This window comes from Protomyctophum bolini (assembly GCF_963924005.1).
Source record: "Protomyctophum bolini genome assembly, chromosome: 14".
NCBI classification, from domain to species: Eukaryota; Metazoa; Chordata; class Actinopteri; order Myctophiformes; family Myctophidae; genus Protomyctophum; species Protomyctophum bolini.
Genome location: NC_137875.1, coordinates 21,544,693 through 21,563,420, shown reverse-complemented (window position 1 = coordinate 21,563,420; position 18,728 = coordinate 21,544,693). Strand labels below are relative to the sequence as shown.

Below are 18,728 nucleotides of genomic sequence, written 5' to 3'. Positions count from 1 at the left end.
TCACATTATGTCTGCCACTTCAACCTCCTAGACAGTTTTATTACAGAGTCATCACATTTACCTCATAACCGCCCGCCAAAATTGTAAATATGGATGCTTTTTACTTTGCCCTCACGCCATTAGCTGCACTTTCCTTTCATTTAGTGCATGGGGGGGGGGGGGGGGGGGGTGCACAACATAATTGCAGTGCATTTCCGAAGGAACATAAGTGTTCCTGTAAATCCTGAATTTTGTTTAATAACGTATAGTTCTGTATTTCTGTGGAAATCTGCCTACCTACAATACCTACCTACATGACAGTTGCTTGTTTACCGGTTTGAATGTCTTAATTTCCCTGGGGTTATTCGTACCGTTGACTTTCTTTTGTTTTTCCATGGATCAATAATATCAATAACAATATCTTACTTGCGTGGTACATTTATTTACTATGGGGAAATATGTAACTGGTCGTTTTCCAGAGGCAACTGTATTCATTTGTGCACACATTTGATTCATAAATCAAGATGAAATTGTGCTTCTTAACAACTTGAAACACATGTCATAATAGGCAAACATTCTATTAGAATAGCCTATCTACAAGCTCACAACACGTTTCTTGTAGATCTGACATTAAATGTCAGATGTCTAGACTACTTGAAAATAAATGCAGTAACGTAATGCATATGTTTAACAATAACGTAAAATGAATCCATTTGGCTTAATTTTACACTCAAGAGTTAAATATCTATTAGGGTCTATTTGGTTACCAACTCGCCATCATTTAGCTGGGGACCACCTCGAACCCCCTCAAGGACCTCAACAAGTGGTCCCCAGACCACTGGTTGAAAACCACTGCTTTACACCAAATATCTCAGGCTAAAAATTGGATGGATGGTGTGTAGGCGATTATTTGTGATTTCACAAAGTGAACCACTGTTATGTACGTCAAAGTTCCGACAGCTTTACAATGGGCGGGTAGGTGGAGCATAACGAATCACTCACCGAGGGGAAATTAATGGGATGAAGTTTGGGGAAGGAGTGAGATCTCTTGTCAGAGCTGAGCGCTCAAAAGCGGTCAAAACGGTTGTCAATTTTCCAATTCCATGAGCAGTCGACGGCAACAATAGCGATGGTGACAGTGACAGAAGCTGAGAGGAAACGAAGGGTTGTGCGGGAAATACAGCAGTCATGTCGCACTGGATAAAGAAATGACAAGACCGTGCTACACCTTTCTATCACAAGTTATCAACTATTTTGACCCCTTCCCCCCCTTCTTGCTAATGGATAATAGCTGTAGCCTGTGGCAGGGAGATTGCTCCCATGCTATGATGTGAGTTTGGAGGTTATTAAATTGTCACAGCGCTACAGCAGACACTTGAACTGGCCTTCTGGTAGAATGACTCATTGTTTATCTGCTTGGCTTTGTTTGACATCCTTACGACAGACCGTATTAACACAGGCCAATTCCATCTCCTCTTTAAAGTATTTCCTCTCGGTTATCTCATGGAAATCTTTCAGGGATAGGTTACTAGTACTACTGGGACGTCTCTTGACAGGACTGTCAAGAGAGATGGCCATTGTGTGATTCTTTGGCCCCCTCGGGCGTTGCTCAAAAAGCTATTTGAAACCACCCTAAAGAGTGACATTACCACTGTGCAATACCAATAATTTACCACACAGCTGTTCACACCCCTTTGACTGCCGAAATTCTCACAAGGATGAAGATGTAACACACACACACACACACACACACACACACACACACACACACACACACACACACACACACACACACACACACACACACACACACACACACACACACACACACACACACACACACACACACACACACACACACACACACACACACACACACACACACACACACACACACACACACTATTTTTTCCCCAAATCAGAACATCCCGGAATATAAACAAAATGTTTGCCGTGTTGCACGAATGCACGGCAATGTGAGTTACATGGTCTGCTAACAGAATACATCAGGGATGAAATATCAATCAAATTACCACCCAATAGTTCCCTTAATGTCTTTGTTCGCGTGCAGATGGCAAGCTCGGCTAGCCGTACGACAGGCACCCCTCATATTAATTATCCTCCAAATAACAAGACCTGATTTATCATAGAATGGTGCTGCTCAGGAATACTGTAATCATCTGTGATTAAAGTGTGTTCAGTCGGAGAGAATGGACAATAAAAGCATGCCAGTTGAGTTCCCTTGCAGCCATTCAATATCTCCACGGTATGTGCATGTGCACGTGTGTGTTGTTGGCACATGTGACAGTGTGTGTGGGTGAGACGTTTGCACTCTGACACATTTAGAAAAATCCGTGCCAAGGCATGCATGCTCTAGCCATCTGGAATTTGGTGTAAAACCTAGCATGCATGAAGTTATTTATTTTGTCTTCACATTATGCCTGTTCAGCACATTATAGCTTATTTAGAAGCCTGAGTGTTAATGTAAAAAAACGTAAAATATTATTTCAAATTTTGTCATACAATGGTGTCGACGACGCGGTAACATCGGGCATTCTACAAGCTCACGGCGCACTGCGATGCCACGTGTCATGAGCTTAATTAAGCAATATTACACGAGAGGGTGTGGTTTAACGTGATTATTGCCACGACAGTGATGCGGTCAGGAACAAGGCGTAGTCGAGTTCAGCAAGCATCACTGAAGTGGCAATAATCACGATAAACCACACCCTCGAGTGTAATATTGCAATTATACAACAGTTACCCTTAAAACTAAGAAAATCGCTGAGGAAAACATTTTGTTTTTATTGAAAGATGTAGTCACTACGACCACAAATGTCCTTGTACTCACATTTCGCAGGCAGGTCATAGCCGCAGGTGATCTTGGCTCGGCCGGTGTCGCAGCCATTTAGTGAGTGGCACTCGTCATACAGACAGGACCCCGCTGCTTTGTGTATGCAGCCGTCAACTAAAACACAAACACAGGAACAGTACGGTACAGTGAGTTATACAGTATACTTGTATACTTGGAGAAACATACAAGAATACACACAGCACGTCCAACCAGAACCACCGCGGTTGACATGTGCTTTGTCACTCCAAAACAAACAGCAAATGAACCATGAAAGCATCTGTGTCATTTTAGATTTTTTTATACGGCAATTCTTTTTAAGGTTTTCTGACCTCAAGTGCACCCAAAAAACCTGAACTTTGAACATTCAGTAGATTGTCTCTCCCCCTCTCCTCCTCCCCTCCTCTATGCTTCAGCCCCCTGGGGGCGTTTTTCCATTGCATCTGAAGAAGCTTTAGAACACAGAGAGAACACCTGACATTGCATACTGGATCGGATGTTAAAACCTTTTAATACACTTTTGAAGGACCATGACAAAGACTTTATATGTTGTTAAAAATAATGTCATGGTTTAATGAGTTAAAGCTGCAATCTGGAACTTATAATGAATAAAGTTTTATTTGAACAAATATGTAGGGTAGAGTATGTTAATTCAGTTTAACGAACTACTAAATCTGCAGTGCAGGTTGGAAGTGGTCTCCCTACTATTCATGCAATAATGAGAAAATGAGTAAATTTACATTTCTCATGATTGAATCCCAACTTGGCCTAGTGGGAATTATCTTAGTCTCTGATGTGGAAAAACTGGGGTTTGAATCAGGAATAAGTTATAAAAGTTACGTTTTGTATAGAATTACTTGCTTAAAAGACCACGCAGCAAATGTATTTGATCTATATTTTCATAAATTGATCCTTGCTATAATGCTCATTATATGATGCCACATTGCTGTCAACTCCCTCTCTGTCCCAGAAGAGGGCTGTGGGCAGTTTGGAAACCTGACTACCAGTGACATCATCAATAGGCAGGTTTTGGAAATTCGAAGCTAACTATTTTATGAATGCAAGAACAATGGCTTCTATTTCAGGATTCCAACTTTCCAGGAAGAGAAAGGATATAGATCCTTCCTCCTAGTAGCTTGGAAACCCCATCGATGATATCATTGCTATAGGCAGGTTTCTGAACTCTACACGGCCCTCCAATGAGACACAGATAGGTAGACGCATATTGTGGCATCTCATAATGAGAATTACACAGATAGGTAGACGGATATTGTGGCATCTCATGATAACAATTAGTGAGGGAAAATTGTATGAAGATAATGTTGAAATTGGGTGAAGTGCTACTTTAAGTAAAAAATAGGGTCGGTCTAATTAATGTGGTCGCCAGTATATGCCCTAAAAACAATGATTTGTTCTTTATGTCGTGGCTTGCTGTCGCTACGTACAAAGGGCACTCTGCTGGTGCCCTTTGCGCTGGTAAATATCGACCTAAAGCAGCGAGAGAAATTAGCTGTTAGGATCTAATAACACACACAGACCCATACCACCCCCCCCCCACACACACACACAGTGAAAATACGAGTGTAGTCCCACTGTGCAGTACATTTGACACCACCACCTCTCTGTCCCGTCCTGCGGTGCGGAAGAGTTGAGGGTCATTTACACGCCGTTTGATGACCAGCTCATCTTGCCGAGCCAACATGTACGACGGAGCACAAAATATAGGATTCATACAGTATCTACTGTATAGTGTACTGTACGCCATCTGCTATGCTATGGGGTGAAACCACTCCATTGTGGACCCGCGTTCCGATTCTGTCGCACTCTCCCCGTTGATGTGTGTGTGTGTGTGTGCGTGTGTGTGTGTGCGTGTGCCTCAAGGTTTTAATTCTACCGGGTTAAGGCCATACGATAGACTTGATTGATGGCGCGTCTTACACGAGAAGGCAGAGAGATAGAAATCCACATTATCCCTCTCTGAAAGCCTGACACCCCTTCCGAGAGCCTGTTATCAATCACACCCCAAACGTCATAAAATCCTCCTCGACTTGTCCTGTAAAAAAAAAGGATCCTCACCGGCCATTAGAGGATAACATGCAGCCATGTGGGAGTGGGGAGGGAGGGAGGGAGGAGGGGGCCGTTGGACAAACAGACATGTCTTTTCTTTGGTGTCTCACTGGAAAGGCTTGCACTATACACAGTATGCAGACAATGGCTCTCTCTCTCTCCCTCTCTCTCTCTCTAACCGCTCTCTCCGTTTCCTGCCCGAGCTGAGCAAAGACAAGAGGATGGAAAGAAGATAAAACAGACTGCAGAATGACCCATTATCACGTAAGCGTTGAAGAGGGAATAAAACAACACGCCATTCATGAACAAAGGGAACAAAACAGGGACGAGCACTTTCCTCGTCTCTCTTCAGTGTTATTACTCAGACGGAGGGGGAGGCGCGGAGGGAAATGGACAAAAGGATGAGTTGCGTGTGTCGTCGTCGGTACAAAATGTACTGCGCGTTGTTGCCGCTGCTGACAGAAACACACATTGTCGCTCCGCGGATGAAAGGCGTCTTTTTTTTTTGACGAGGGATGGTGTCTCTCTCTCTCTTTCTCAGCGCCTCTCTCGCCCTCCCTCCATCTCTCAGGGATGAGTCAAAGACAACAGCTGTGTGGAAGATTTTTCTGCCTCTATTAATCATCTTTAATGGACTGAGGGACAGCTAGTTGACAGAGACGGATCCTGATGGCTTTTTGAAAAAGCAACACAAGACCAAAATGGGCATACGTACATATGTGAGGGGATTATTGCTCTGGTTGCAATGAAAGGCTACTTAAAAGCCATTTAGACATAAGCTCGATTCTACAAAAGGTCTTCAAAATCGTATGTTTTCTATGACCTATGAGCTTGTAGATCTGCTATTTTTCAATAGCTAAAGTATAACATACGGTAATGCTTAAAACACCAAAAGGGGTTCCCGGCCAGAATGGGTTAGCTTCATGTACAGACATACGATTGGCTTTGGATTTAATCAAAAAACATAATCACACACAATTAGCCAAAGAAATTGCACTTGATGATGATACATGTTCACATAATGTACCAAGAACAATTTGAATCATAAATTATTACAGGCGTGAAACTATGAAATAATTCTGAAAGGCAACAATGATATTTCCTCTCATGAATCATTGAAACGGCCCTTGATGTGTTTGATTTGTGGGTGTGGAGTCGAGGATGGTGGGCGTCACAAACATAACATGCCCATATATGGAGAAGTGGTCATCACAATCTCATGCCTTAAGCGTAACATGCCCAATAATGACATCATCACAAGCTCACAGAAGTGACCAGATTCTGTGCAGAGGGGAAGTCCGTTGGATCTTCAAGAAACACGCACATCCCCAATATGTCAACATTATAATGTCATAGTACTGGCATCACAGACCGCGGACTCCATGTTTGGGAATGCCTCACACAGAGCTCCATATATGGGCATAACAGCGACACAGATAGACAGACGGATACACAACGGGTGTCAACGGTATTGCATTCCCAACTTGCATCGTTGCACTGGTCTATTTTAAGTATACTTGCCGGTATGTGCTATGCTATTTTATTTGTTTTTATTTTTATGTCATTATTTTTTGCCTATGAAAAGGCACCATCAAAAGTTTGTCACATTTTGTTTTTTCCATGCAGTGCAAGGCCACATAATCCTGGATGTCATTGTTTGATCAATAGCAGTGCATGGGAATTAGCCTGTCGCTAAGTCCCACCCAAGCCCGTTGTTGGCCAATACCCAATACCACCTAATGCACATTAGCAACGGTTACTAGGTTAGGAAACTCGGTCAAGCTTGCAATGCTGGTCAAAATGGTTAAGCAGTGTCAATACATATATTTGCTGTACAGCATGTGTGGGTTTGTTTTCTTACCTTATGAGCAAATTAGTCCATTCCATGAATTATTTCGCTCCGTTGTGCAGTTTAATAGTATCTATAAAAATAGGCTCTCATTGACTTCCATTGTAACGGGGAAACAGCTCTCAAAATCAGTCAGTTAGCATAAGCGAACACAACAAAAGCTGATTCTGACAGTTTATGACATCAGGAAAACTCATGCCATCTTATTTTCGTCTTTTGATAGATTTATAAAGTAACTATATTGGTTGGAGATATACAGTGAAGCGGTTCTGGTGTTCCTCGTTTGTAAACAAGTCGCCATGCTGTTTGAGATGCACCCAGCTGCAGTCCCAGACATTTCTCCTAAAGCATCTCCCTCAAACACGTCCAAAATTGTGTATGGTGTTTGCGACAAGTGGACGAGATCAAATGCATTTGTTTACATCCAACGTTCTGGATGGTAAGTCTGGGACCGAGGCTACTTCAGACCAATCAGATCGTTTTGTAGGCAAACAGGAACTTCTTTCCACACAATTTGACAGGGTTGCCAAGTCTGCTTATTTCCCGCTACTTTTGGCTTAAGGCTAATAATTAGTACTGTAATACATTACCAAAACATTAATTATCATAGATATAGGCCTACATAGTATTTATAATGATAAATGCATACAATATTTTTATTAGGATTATATATGGTAATATTATTGTGTTTGTTTTGGCTTGTTTTTCCTTATTTGGCTTTAAGAGTTGGCTTGTTTTTGGAGGTGGGTTGGCTTATATCTCTCACACAATGTGGCAACACCGAAGTCAAAACAAAAACATTACAACGTTGATATTTTTTATTAAAAATAAAACGGTCATAATCAGCTTAGTGTTCTAAAAGAGTGAGTTTGAGAGTTGTTTCCCTGTTACAATGGAAGTCAATGAGAGCCTATTTTTATTTCTAATATGTAGGCTACTAAACTGCACAACGGAGCGAAATAATTCAAGGAATGGACTAGTTTGCTCATAAGGAAAACAAACCCACACATGCTGTACGTCAAATATATTTATTGACACTGCTTAACCATTTTGACCAGCATTGCAAGCTTGACCGAGTTTCCTAACCTAGTAACCGTTGCTAATGTGGTATTGGCCAACAACGGGCTTGGGTGGGACTTAGCGACAGGCTAATTAAAGGTAATTAAAGATTAGCCAGTTAAAATAAACATTCCACATCTATTTGGAAAAGGTGTTAATACTGTAATACATCATACGTACTGTATGTCAACGGACCTACTGTATATTTACATACAATTTACAGCTGAAATGAACACTCTTTCATAACAAAAACATAAAATAATATCACAGCGTTTTCAAAGAGCCCTCTCACCTCATAGGAATACGGAATCCACTGAGGTAGCTACGGTAACACCACTAGGACATACAGAGCGGCAGCTACGGGAACACCACTAGGACAAACAGTGTGATATGCAGTGAACCAAAGTGCTATATATCTTAGTTTGCAACAACAAAACAATGTCTGGTAGGCTACTGCTCAATAAGGGGCAAATTAACAACTCAATTTAACTAACTATTTAACTCTGTTACACTAGGTCATCAGCTTCTTTAAGAACATGTCTACACACAGTAAAACCCTGTGTTTGTTCAAGCATGTGTAACTCAGACAAAGGGGCACAAATGTAGCTTGTAGTGTTTTGTTTTTTTACCTTAACTCTACCGGTTGCTGACGGGAATGGAGGAATGATAGACATGTGCCCTTTCAAACCGATGTCCAGACATTTCCAAAATATGATGGAAAAAGTAGTCCACAAATGTAGTGTACGTGGTTGTCAACAGACACAGCACACAGAGCACTGCATGTACCATCATTGTAGACTAGCACAGTCAAAAAGCTGCTGCTTCTCCCAATCAGCAACACCTGCGCTTGATTGATACCTGGCCAGCCTATTGGCCTTTATTGACCCAATGACACAACTGAACAACATGAATCAATATGGCTCTTGCACCCTCAGTATTAAACAACTGAGGACGCATACGTGTCACCTTAACCACTTTAACCAATATTTTAAACTTTATATGTTGAAAAATAGCAGATCTACAAGCTCTTTAGAAAAGTAGTGAAATCTTTGAATATATATTCTTTCAGTGAACATTTTTAACTCAAATATTTGCTTCTGGGGTGGTCCCTGGAACAACATATTTTCAAATGGGGGGGGCGGGGTGGTGGCCAAATACATATAATGTTGGGGCTCCTTGAATGACATGAAATATTTTGAGCACCACTGATAAACAAACAAAAGGTTTTTCAGAAAACCGTCATGATTTAGATTAGAAGACATTGGTAGAATCATGTCCTCAGGTCTAAATGGGTGAATGTGCAGTGAATGGTGTGCAAAGTGAACCGTGCGTTCTCTCCGGGGTCCAGTAAAGCTAGAAGGTTATGAAGAATTGAACGCATAGTGGGTCCTTTGGCTTCCCCCTCTCTCTCCCCCACAGGAGCCCTACGATCCCCTGACACTTCCCCTCTCTGTGCTCAACCCATCTCTGTCGGGGCACGGGCGAATCCGTTACCCAGGAGCATTCTGGGAGTTCTTCTGGGAGCCCCGCTACTACAGCGAGCCATATGGGAACATCTCTGGACTAGGAATGGAAGATTGCATCAAGCCAAAAAGGTCTCGGGTTGAAATCCCCCGTGGGCGGGCTTAATTATCCCTCGGGAGGTCCTGTGTCTCATCTCAGTGGTCGGAGAAGATTGTGGGTGATGCTGGTATCCCATATTCCTGCACCTGTACTGTGTGTGTTCATGTGCGTGCGTGCGTGCGTGCGTGCGTGTAATGGAGTGAGCACAAACCGCTGTCTCTCAAATGCTTGGTCATATCGCTGCACGGTTGGCAGTGGTGGAAAGTATAAGTACAGTTACTTAAGGCCTACTTAAGTACAGTTGTGAGGTATTTGTACTTTACTTGAGTATTTCCAATTTCCAGTATTTTTACTTCTACTCCACTACATCTCAGCTCCAAATATTGTACTTTTACTCCACTACATTCATTTGAAAACTCATAGTTACTAGTTACTTTGTAGATCTTGATTATTATCACAAAACATACATTACCCACTTCAGCCCTATACACATTTCAGGCAACTTGAAAATAGCAGATCTACAAGATCACAATGCGTCACAATGATCACAATGCGTCGCTTCATAGATCTGCTATTTTCAAAATATTTGTATACATTTGAAAATTTGAAACGGGACATTCTGCATAAGGAGTACTTTCTACTTTTGGTATACTTTTTAGTACATTTTAATTACATTTACTTGTAATGGAGTAGTTCTACATTGCAGTATTGATACTTTTACTTAAGTAAAAATAAATATGAGTACACTGATGGTCAGTCCAGTGTCTGACAGAATGCCCCCCCCCCCCTACAGTCTGGATATTTGCCCCGCCCATGCCCGTAAAAGGGTAAAAAGAACAGCAACAATTGCAGACCTGATCCAGCTGATTGCCAGCTGAGATAACATCACATCATGCACTCACAAATGTAATTCACCTGCTTTATACAGACCTCTTCACGGAAGGGGCGGCGCCCAGTAAGATACATGCTTGGTTGTGTGTGTGTGTGTGTGTGTGTGTGTGTGTGTGTGTGTGTGTGTGTGTGTGTGTGTGTGTGTGTGTGTGTGTGTGTGTGTGTGTGTGTGTGTGTGTGTGCGTGCGTGCGCCTGAGAGTATGCAATGTGCACGACGTAAAAAAAAAAGCAAGTTTTCTCATATTTTGACTGAAAATGTCATGGTCCATGTTTTTAACAGAAGATTATTTCCCAAGGGACGTGACGTGATACCGAATATGGTTTTCAACATCCATTATTGTAGGCGTCTAAAAGCACATCTCAGCTTGCCTATAAGTGGAGATATGACCCAGAGGCACAATTCTGCCGTCAATTTATTTTCTCATTTAAGTGGGATTTCATCAGGATTCCCTGCTGATTCCGACAGAACGTATGCTGGATCACAGTCAGAGGCACGGAGGCAGCCTCTGATTCTCATTAACTAAGTATGGCATTTACATTCACCTCAGAGACACAAACCTGTCTATTCACTCATTTTAGACAGAAACAGCAACCTAAACGCAGTGAGATATTACAGTGAACAATGGTTTCATTTTTTTAATGTTTTGTTTTTGTTTTGTTGCTTATTAATTCAACTAAGTTGATAAGCGGCTATGAGGAATTCTGTTGTTGCAATGGACTGGTACACAATTAATTAAGAAAATTATTAAAGCAAAACATTCTGGTTACAGAGTCGCTCATTGAGTGTTTTTTTATTTTCTTTTTTTTATCCCACAATTTTGCAACCCATGTTTTCACACAGTGTCAATTATCTAATGCTCTACACTCCCTCTGCCAACCTGGGGAGAGCAACGGACTGACCTCATGCTTCCTTCTATGCATGTAGAGTCCAAGTCGCTTCTTTTCACCTGACAGGGGGGAGTTTCCCCGGTTGGACGTATAGTGCGTGGAAGGAAAACGTTCCCCTCCATCAGTATGCTCATCCAGTGTTTTGATGAAGCTCATTTTCCATGTGTTTGCGCGGACATTTACAACTATTTTATCTATATTACCAATAGTTGGATTTCGTAAGATTCTAATGTAGAAAAATAAATAAATAAAATAAAAAGGTAATTTGAAATTGGGCTCACCCTGATCTAGCACCAGAAAGACAAACTAAAAAGGTGACAGCTGTTCTGTTATCCTTCAAGGGCTGCCAATCTCCACCGATAGGCAAAAAAAAAACCACATTTCAAACACCTGTTAAGAGCTGTTAATGGAGGACACCCCGTTTAATGGGTCTAATATTGCAGGCTGTCCATCTGCCGCTGTCCACCCCCATGACTGGGCTTCCTCCTCGGCCTCTGTTGAAACATCACGTTAATACCTCATCTATCTCCCATCGCTGCTTTGGACCGGGCCTATGTGGGACATGGCGTATATTCATCTTCTCAGGGTGTCTTCTTGCTCAGAGAACCACCCCCCCACCCCTGCCACCGCAGCAGCTCCACCAAGTCTGCCTGCCTGCGCCACTAATGAAGATAACTTTGAGCCATAGCGGGACAGCATCCTTCTCAACTCATGCTGGGAATGGGGAGGACAGAGAGAGAGAGAGAGAGAGAGACAGAGAGAGAGAGAGAGAGAGAGATTGGATGGGAGGTGGGGGTGATTGAGAAAGAATATGGAGGAGGGGCAGAGATAAAGGAGAGAGAGAGAGGGAGAGAGTGTGCGTGCGTGCATATATGTCCATATGTGGACACGTGTATGTGTGCACGTGCGTGCACGAGAGACTAGAAGTAGTTTGAATGAGTTACTCAGCCGTAACCTTGGCTCTGCCATTGTTGCAGACACCTCCGCCTCAGCGCCGTCCTCTCTCGCATGGGGCGGCGGTGTTCCCACATGCATTAAGAAGGGACTCGCCTGGCAAAGCCCCCCGCTTTACTCTCCCTGGGCTTCATTCAGCACAGCCTACCGGCCCTGAGAAGAACCCAACGGGGGGGGGGGAGACTTCAATGGCTGCCACAGACACAATGAATACCTGCTCTGCTCTCATTACAATACCCTGCTTTTCAGAAATAGTGTCAGCCGCAATTTTCTTCTCCTAATTATTTTCGTCTCCTCCGAGAGTTGGGTTCAGGACTAAGAGGCAAGAAAGGAGGCAAGGCAGGCAGCGTGGGCTGGGGGAGGGAGGGAGGGGGGGGGGGGGGGGGGAGAGGGAGGGGGCTTTGGGTGAGGTGGGAGTGGAATGAGCTGGATTCTCCCTGGCGGGGTGCGGGAGAGTATCAGGACGTAATCTAAACAGAGAGGGGACCGAGCCAGGGGTGTCACACTGTCACAGGGTATCTGAAGGTTTTATTTATTTATTTAGTTCTATTTTAGCCTATTCCTGGACAAAATTCCCAGGTATAGGCATGCTTTGGCTATAGGCAAAAATGGCACAGTCGCCGTTCAATCAATCTTAAATGGGCCAATAGGCTTTCATTCGGGTGGTCAAAAGTGGGGGGGATGAAATCACCTATCTGTGAGAGTGGGGGTGTCGCGGCCAGATCAAACATTGAGGAACCGTTTTTTCTTCTTCCGGGAACCAGTTTATATCACACTGTCGGAGCTGGTATGTGCACTTTACGTCTGCTATACAAGGACCACCATATAACTCTGAGAGTGTAGAAGCGGGTCAATCGGGTTCCATTTGTACACTCTCATTATACACTTTTGTCAAATATAGGGAATCTTTACAGGGAAGATTTGTCATGTGTTTATGAGGTGACAGTATACTTCATTAGACCCCTTGGTGTGGTTGTTATGTGCAATGACGTATTCCCTTTGTATTTAGTACTTATGTCAATGAGAAAAACATCATCATCAGAATATCAACCCCTCCCCTAACCGCTCCCCTTTTATCATACAACAGCTGTGGATGCGGCTTCAGTTCAGGTGGATCACCACCCATCACCACCCACCAGGCAAACCAGGCATACTTAATGAACTGGTGGGTGTGTCCACATAAAAATTACATTTGAACAAATACTGTACACTTTTTTTGAAAAAAAAAGTGTTATATAATAATAATTATATCATGTTTTAGGGCAGAGAAAAATCACGGCACTCATCTTTAACCCATTTAGACCGTAGGATTATGTGGAAACGTCATAGCTAATCCAACCGATGGATTGCAAGGTCCTAGTGCATCTTTTTTGGGTGGTTGGCCTCTCCTTCTGGCTTCTGCACCATACTCCTTGCTGTTCACGCATGTGCGTTGCCGTTCACTTCCCTGTTTACCGCTCAGAAAAAAAGCCTCGTATCTCCTAATCTAGGGAGCTATCCATGGTTTGGACCAGATGGATATACTAAGCTCTTCATTTCTGACTTCAACATGCCTCTCGTACAAAATATGAACGCGAGGGATCATACAGCGACTTTATCGTAATAATAGGGAGGAAAGCAAGCAACATTATGCCTCCCGGTTTTTGTACGGAACGGAAGGGGGGGCTTTCATAATAAAGGCTGCCATATCTGCGCGGCACCCGAGCTGCTATTTTGAAAGAAATCCCGGCGCCGATTGTGTTAAGAGGGAATCGTCCAGTCACAAGGCGGGCCAACTCTTTCCTTCCCTGTCAACTCAACATTCGGGTGCTGCTCAGCGGTGTGTGCTGTGCAACTAAATGCCTGATTTATACTCTGCTGCGTTGCGTGACACATTGCATAGCAGATCTACAGCACAAGCTTGCCTCTGCCATTTTCGATGTGCAGCACCGCGGCATACAACCGAACATAAATCAAGTTCAAGATGTCTCTAAGCAAAGGCAATTTGCAGTCAGTCAGTAGGTTCCATTGATATCAGAATCCCTTGCTTAGCTATGGAGCGGATGTCATAGTTTGTGTACAAGTAAGTATACTGTAAGTACTGTAAGTCAGAGAGGCTTATTGTCGGTATCAGCCAGGGTGCGGGAGTCTATCCCTGTTTCAATGCGCTAGACCTCTGGCAGATGGAATGCTGAGGTGGAGCCCCACACCTACCATCAGCTGAGGTGGAGCCCCACACCTACCATCAGCTCTGAGGTGGAGCGCCACACCTACCATCAGCTCTGAGGTGGAGCACCACACCTACCATCAGCTCTGACGTGGAGCCCCACACCTACCATCAGCTCTGAGGTGGAGCGCCACACCTACCATCAGCTGAGGTGGAGCGCCACACCTACCATCAGCTCTGAGGTGGAGCGCCACACCTACCATCAGCTCTGAGGTGGAGCGCCACACCTACCATCAGCTGAGGTGGAGCCCCACACCTACCATCAGCTGAGGTGGAGCGCCACACCTACCATCAGCTCTGAGGTGGAGCGCCACACCTACCATCAGCTCTGAGGTGGAGCGCCACACCTACCATCAGCTCTGAGGTGGAGCCCCACACCTACCATCAGCTGAGGTGGAGCCCCACACCTACCATCAGCTGAGGTGGAGCGCCACACCTACCATCAGCTGAGGTGGAGCGCCACACCTACCATCAGCTCTGAGGTGGAGCGCCACACCTACCATCAGCTCTGAGGTGGAGCCCCACACCTACCATCAGCTGAGGTGGAGCGCCACACCTACCATCAGCTCTGAGGTGGAGCCCCACACCTACCATCAGCTGAGGTGGAGCGCCACACCTACCATCAGCTCTGAGGTGGAGCGCCACACCTAGCATCAGCTCTGAGGTGGAGCACCACACCTACCATCAGCTCTGAGGTGGAGCACCACACCTACCATCAGCTCTGAGGTGGAGCACCACACCTACCATCAGCTCTGAGGTGGAGCCCCACACCTACCATCAGCTCTGAGGTGGAGCCCCACACCTACCATCAGCTCTGAGGTGGAGCGCCACACCTACCATCAGCTCTGAGGTGGAGCGCCACACCTACCATCAGCTCTGAGGTGGAGCGCCACACCTACCATCAGCTCTGAGGTGGAGCCCCACACCTACCATCAGCTGAGGTGGAGCCCCACACCTACCATCAGCTGAGGTGGAGCGCCACACCTACCATCAGCTGAGGTGGAGCGCCACACCTACCATCAGCTCTGAGGTGGAGCGCCACACCTACCATCAGCTCTGAGGTGGAGCCCCACACCTACCATCAGCTGAGGTGGAGCGCCACACCTACCATCAGCTCTGAGGTGGAGCCCCACACCTACCATCAGCTGAGGTGGAGCGCCACACCTACCATCAGCTCTGAGGTGGAGCGCCACACCTAGCATCAGCTCTGAGGTGGAGCACCACACCTACCATCAGCTCTGAGGTGGAGCACCACACCTACCATCAGCTCTGAGGTGGAGCACCACACCTACCATCAGCTCTGAGGTGGAGCCCCACACCTACCATCAGCTCTGAGGTGGAGCCCCACACCTACCATCAGCTCTGAGGTGGAGCGCCACACCTACCATCAGCTCTGAGGTGGAGCGCCACACCTACCATCAGCTCTGAGGTGGAGCCCCACACCTACCATCAGCTCTGAGGTGGAGCCCCACACCTACCATCAGCTCTGAGGTGGAGCCCCACACCTACCATCAGCTCTGAGGTGGAGCCCCACACCTACCATCAGCTCTGAGGTGGAGCCCCACACCTACCATCAGCTCTGAGGTGGAGCCCCACACCTACCATCAGCTCTGAGGTGGAGCACCACACCTACCATCAGCTCTGAGGTGGAGCCCCACACCTACCATCAGCTCTGAGGTGGAGCACCACACCTACCATCAGCTCTGAGGTGGAGCGCCACATTTTTGTTTCTAATGTGACAAGTTCACAACACGTTGAACACATTGCGACTTATTTGTGAACTTGTAGATCGGGTATTATTCATGACAAAGAAGGGCATTAATTTACAGGGGCAGGATAGACTTAAAACGGTGGAAGAAAAGGAGATACGAGGTTTCTCTGTACCCTGCTCGCTCGGTGGGAGTCGGCTATGTTGTTCCAAGCCCCCCCCCCCCCCCTCCCCACCTATTCCGCCTCTGTGATTTACGACACCATTTCCAACTCAACTAATTTGACTGAAGGAGATAATGACATGGATTAGTTCCTAATCAAGTGCCAATCTGAGATGCTGGCTGAACTAAATGTCAGATAGAAGCTGTTCCATCCATTATAGTTTGTCCCCAGTGATGTTGGATTATGGTGCCTAATCACAGCGATTTCAACAGCCAGTGTTCCACATGTAGCAAAGTTCTGACAAACAGGGATTATGAACAGAATTCTAACAATAATGCCTAGGTAAACAAGGGATTTCGGGGCTATTAAGAGTGCCAGACGCAGACATTCGCAGATGTGATCTCTCAAAAGTGACACAGACCCCCAGACTTACAAGATTCTCAGCTCCTTCTCAAGAGAGGTTGAATTACATTATTAATCAGGGGGTTTCCATGGAATTGCAGAAATCCTGAAGTGGTCTTTTCGACGTATATACATTATTTGATCTAAACTGTAAATATATTATACATTTGTGTGTGTGTGTGTGTGTGTGTGTGTGTGTGTGTGTGTGTGTGTGTGTGTGTGTGTGTGTGTGTGTGTGTGTGTGTGTGTGTGTGTGGGGGGGAAAAGAGAAGCCATAGCACGATGGTTATTCAAAGTGGCCTTGCGACTGAAAACATTGACGGCTTGACTTTGAAATCCTACACAGATCTGAGTGGTGGACGTGAATGAGAACACTGGATGAGAACGAGAATGACACGTGAGCGCTGCATGGTCTCTGTATCGCTGCAGTGATTTATGAATGGTAAGTGGTAAAGGGTGCATTTATATAGCGCCTTTATCCAAGGCGCTTTACATAGATTGTGCATTACACAACCTGCACATCAGGAGCAATTAGGGGTTCAGTGTCTTGCTCAAGGACACTTAGACATTAATTCTGGGGGAGCCCGGGTTCGAACTAGCAATCTTGCAGTTACCTATACCAGCCACTCTACCCCTGAGCCACCGCCGCCACCGTACTCATGCAGTTGCACAAACAAAATAGCGAATATACAGTACAAGCTCACGCCTCACGATTGTGACTCAGCGGAACACATTGTGAGCTTGTAGATCAACTATTTGTGGTGTGCGATACCGTTGCACAACAAAGTATATAATTCAGGCGTAAGGTGCCCTTGAGTAAAGCAGTAATCCCCCCTCTGAGTCGACTGCTCCAGTGGCCGGCGGGAAAAGACTGGTTTATAATAGGTGGCTCACAGGTGTGAAAATAAGTAATTGTACCCACTGATTTAAAGTGCTATCTATTTATCATGCCGAGTCGAGGACACAACCAAGCCAAGCCTTAGCTGCGGCGCCGCATGGATATACAAGACAAGTTATTTACACGCAGACTCAAACATTTATTCTCAAACATTCAAGAGGAACCGCTCGTAGATAAATTGAATCATTTTAACCCCCCCCCCCCCTGCTTACAAGACATAATGGAGGACTTCCTAAAATAACGACGCTGTATGAACATAAATAGGCCCTGTGTCACAGTGACGAGTGGAAGCAATAATAATAATAATAATGCATTAACACTGCTGAAAGACACATACTGTACTAGTGCTGTGCTTGGGGATGCCATACGGAGCAGTGAGAGACAAATGAGATGTTTTCTTTTCTACTTCTCCTGTTGTTTTTGCGGCGCGTTCCCAGGGCTACAGAGGGTTGCCTTCAGACAGGCCGGGTTACAACAGCTCACGTGACCCCCGGGGCCCCCGCCGCAGTAAGGACACCACACCGGGGCTCAGACAGCTGAGGACGGCCTCTCGGTGCCAGACCCCAGCCGTGCAGCAGCACGCTCCCGGGGACAAAGCCGCCGCAGGCCCAGCAGGGCCCTAAACGCTGAAGCATGTTGTTTTAACCGCTCCGCCTTGTTGTTGTAACGTTCCCCGTCTGCGGGCACGGAGTCACCCTAGTGACTAGTCCCAGACAGCACCAAGAACGCTGTCTGCGGCGTCCAGTTGCCCGGAGGGGGGTTTGCTTTCTCTCTCAGCTGTAGATCTCTCTCTAGACTCTCTAGAGGCAGGTTCAAGGTTGGACTGTATTGTTACATGTTGTGTAAATGGTACATAGGAGTATAAAACTTCTTTTTGTTTGGCTTCCTTACAGACAATGCAGCGGCATAGATAGCATAACATTAAAAAACTAAAACACAGCAAGCACAGCAAACAAAGGGATAGAATAAAAGAATAGTAACATATGTGGCATGTGCATGTTTTCCTGTAGTAGCAAAGTTAGGTAAACCTTTTTGTGAACAGCTTCACAGTAGGTTATGTTCCATATACTGTACCTGTATACAACTCAGTTTAGTTTAAGAAGGTGCAATTTGAGGTTCCATATAAACAATAAAAACAGTGTCCAACTGTGTCTTGTTACCACTCCATATACAGTCAGTGGTGGAAAGTAACTAAGTTACAGTACTCACAAGAACCAATAAACTGAAAGATAAGCAGGGTTTACAATA

The 18,728-nt window shown here is 45.1% G+C and overlaps 1 protein-coding gene across 3 annotated transcripts in view; it reads right to left on the bottom strand.

Annotated features, from left to right (window-relative positions):
* Positions 1 to 18,728, bottom strand: part of macrod2 (mono-ADP ribosylhydrolase 2) — a 646,577-nt gene that overhangs the window by 388,864 nt on the left and 238,985 nt on the right. For all 3 annotated transcript variants that reach the window (XM_080781639.1, XM_080781641.1, XM_080781640.1), the window contains exon 5: positions 2,831 to 2,947. In XM_080781639.1, coding sequence (XP_080637765.1) covers positions 2,831 to 2,947 — 117 coding nt within the window. The remainder of the gene's footprint in view (positions 1 to 2,830; positions 2,948 to 18,728) is intronic.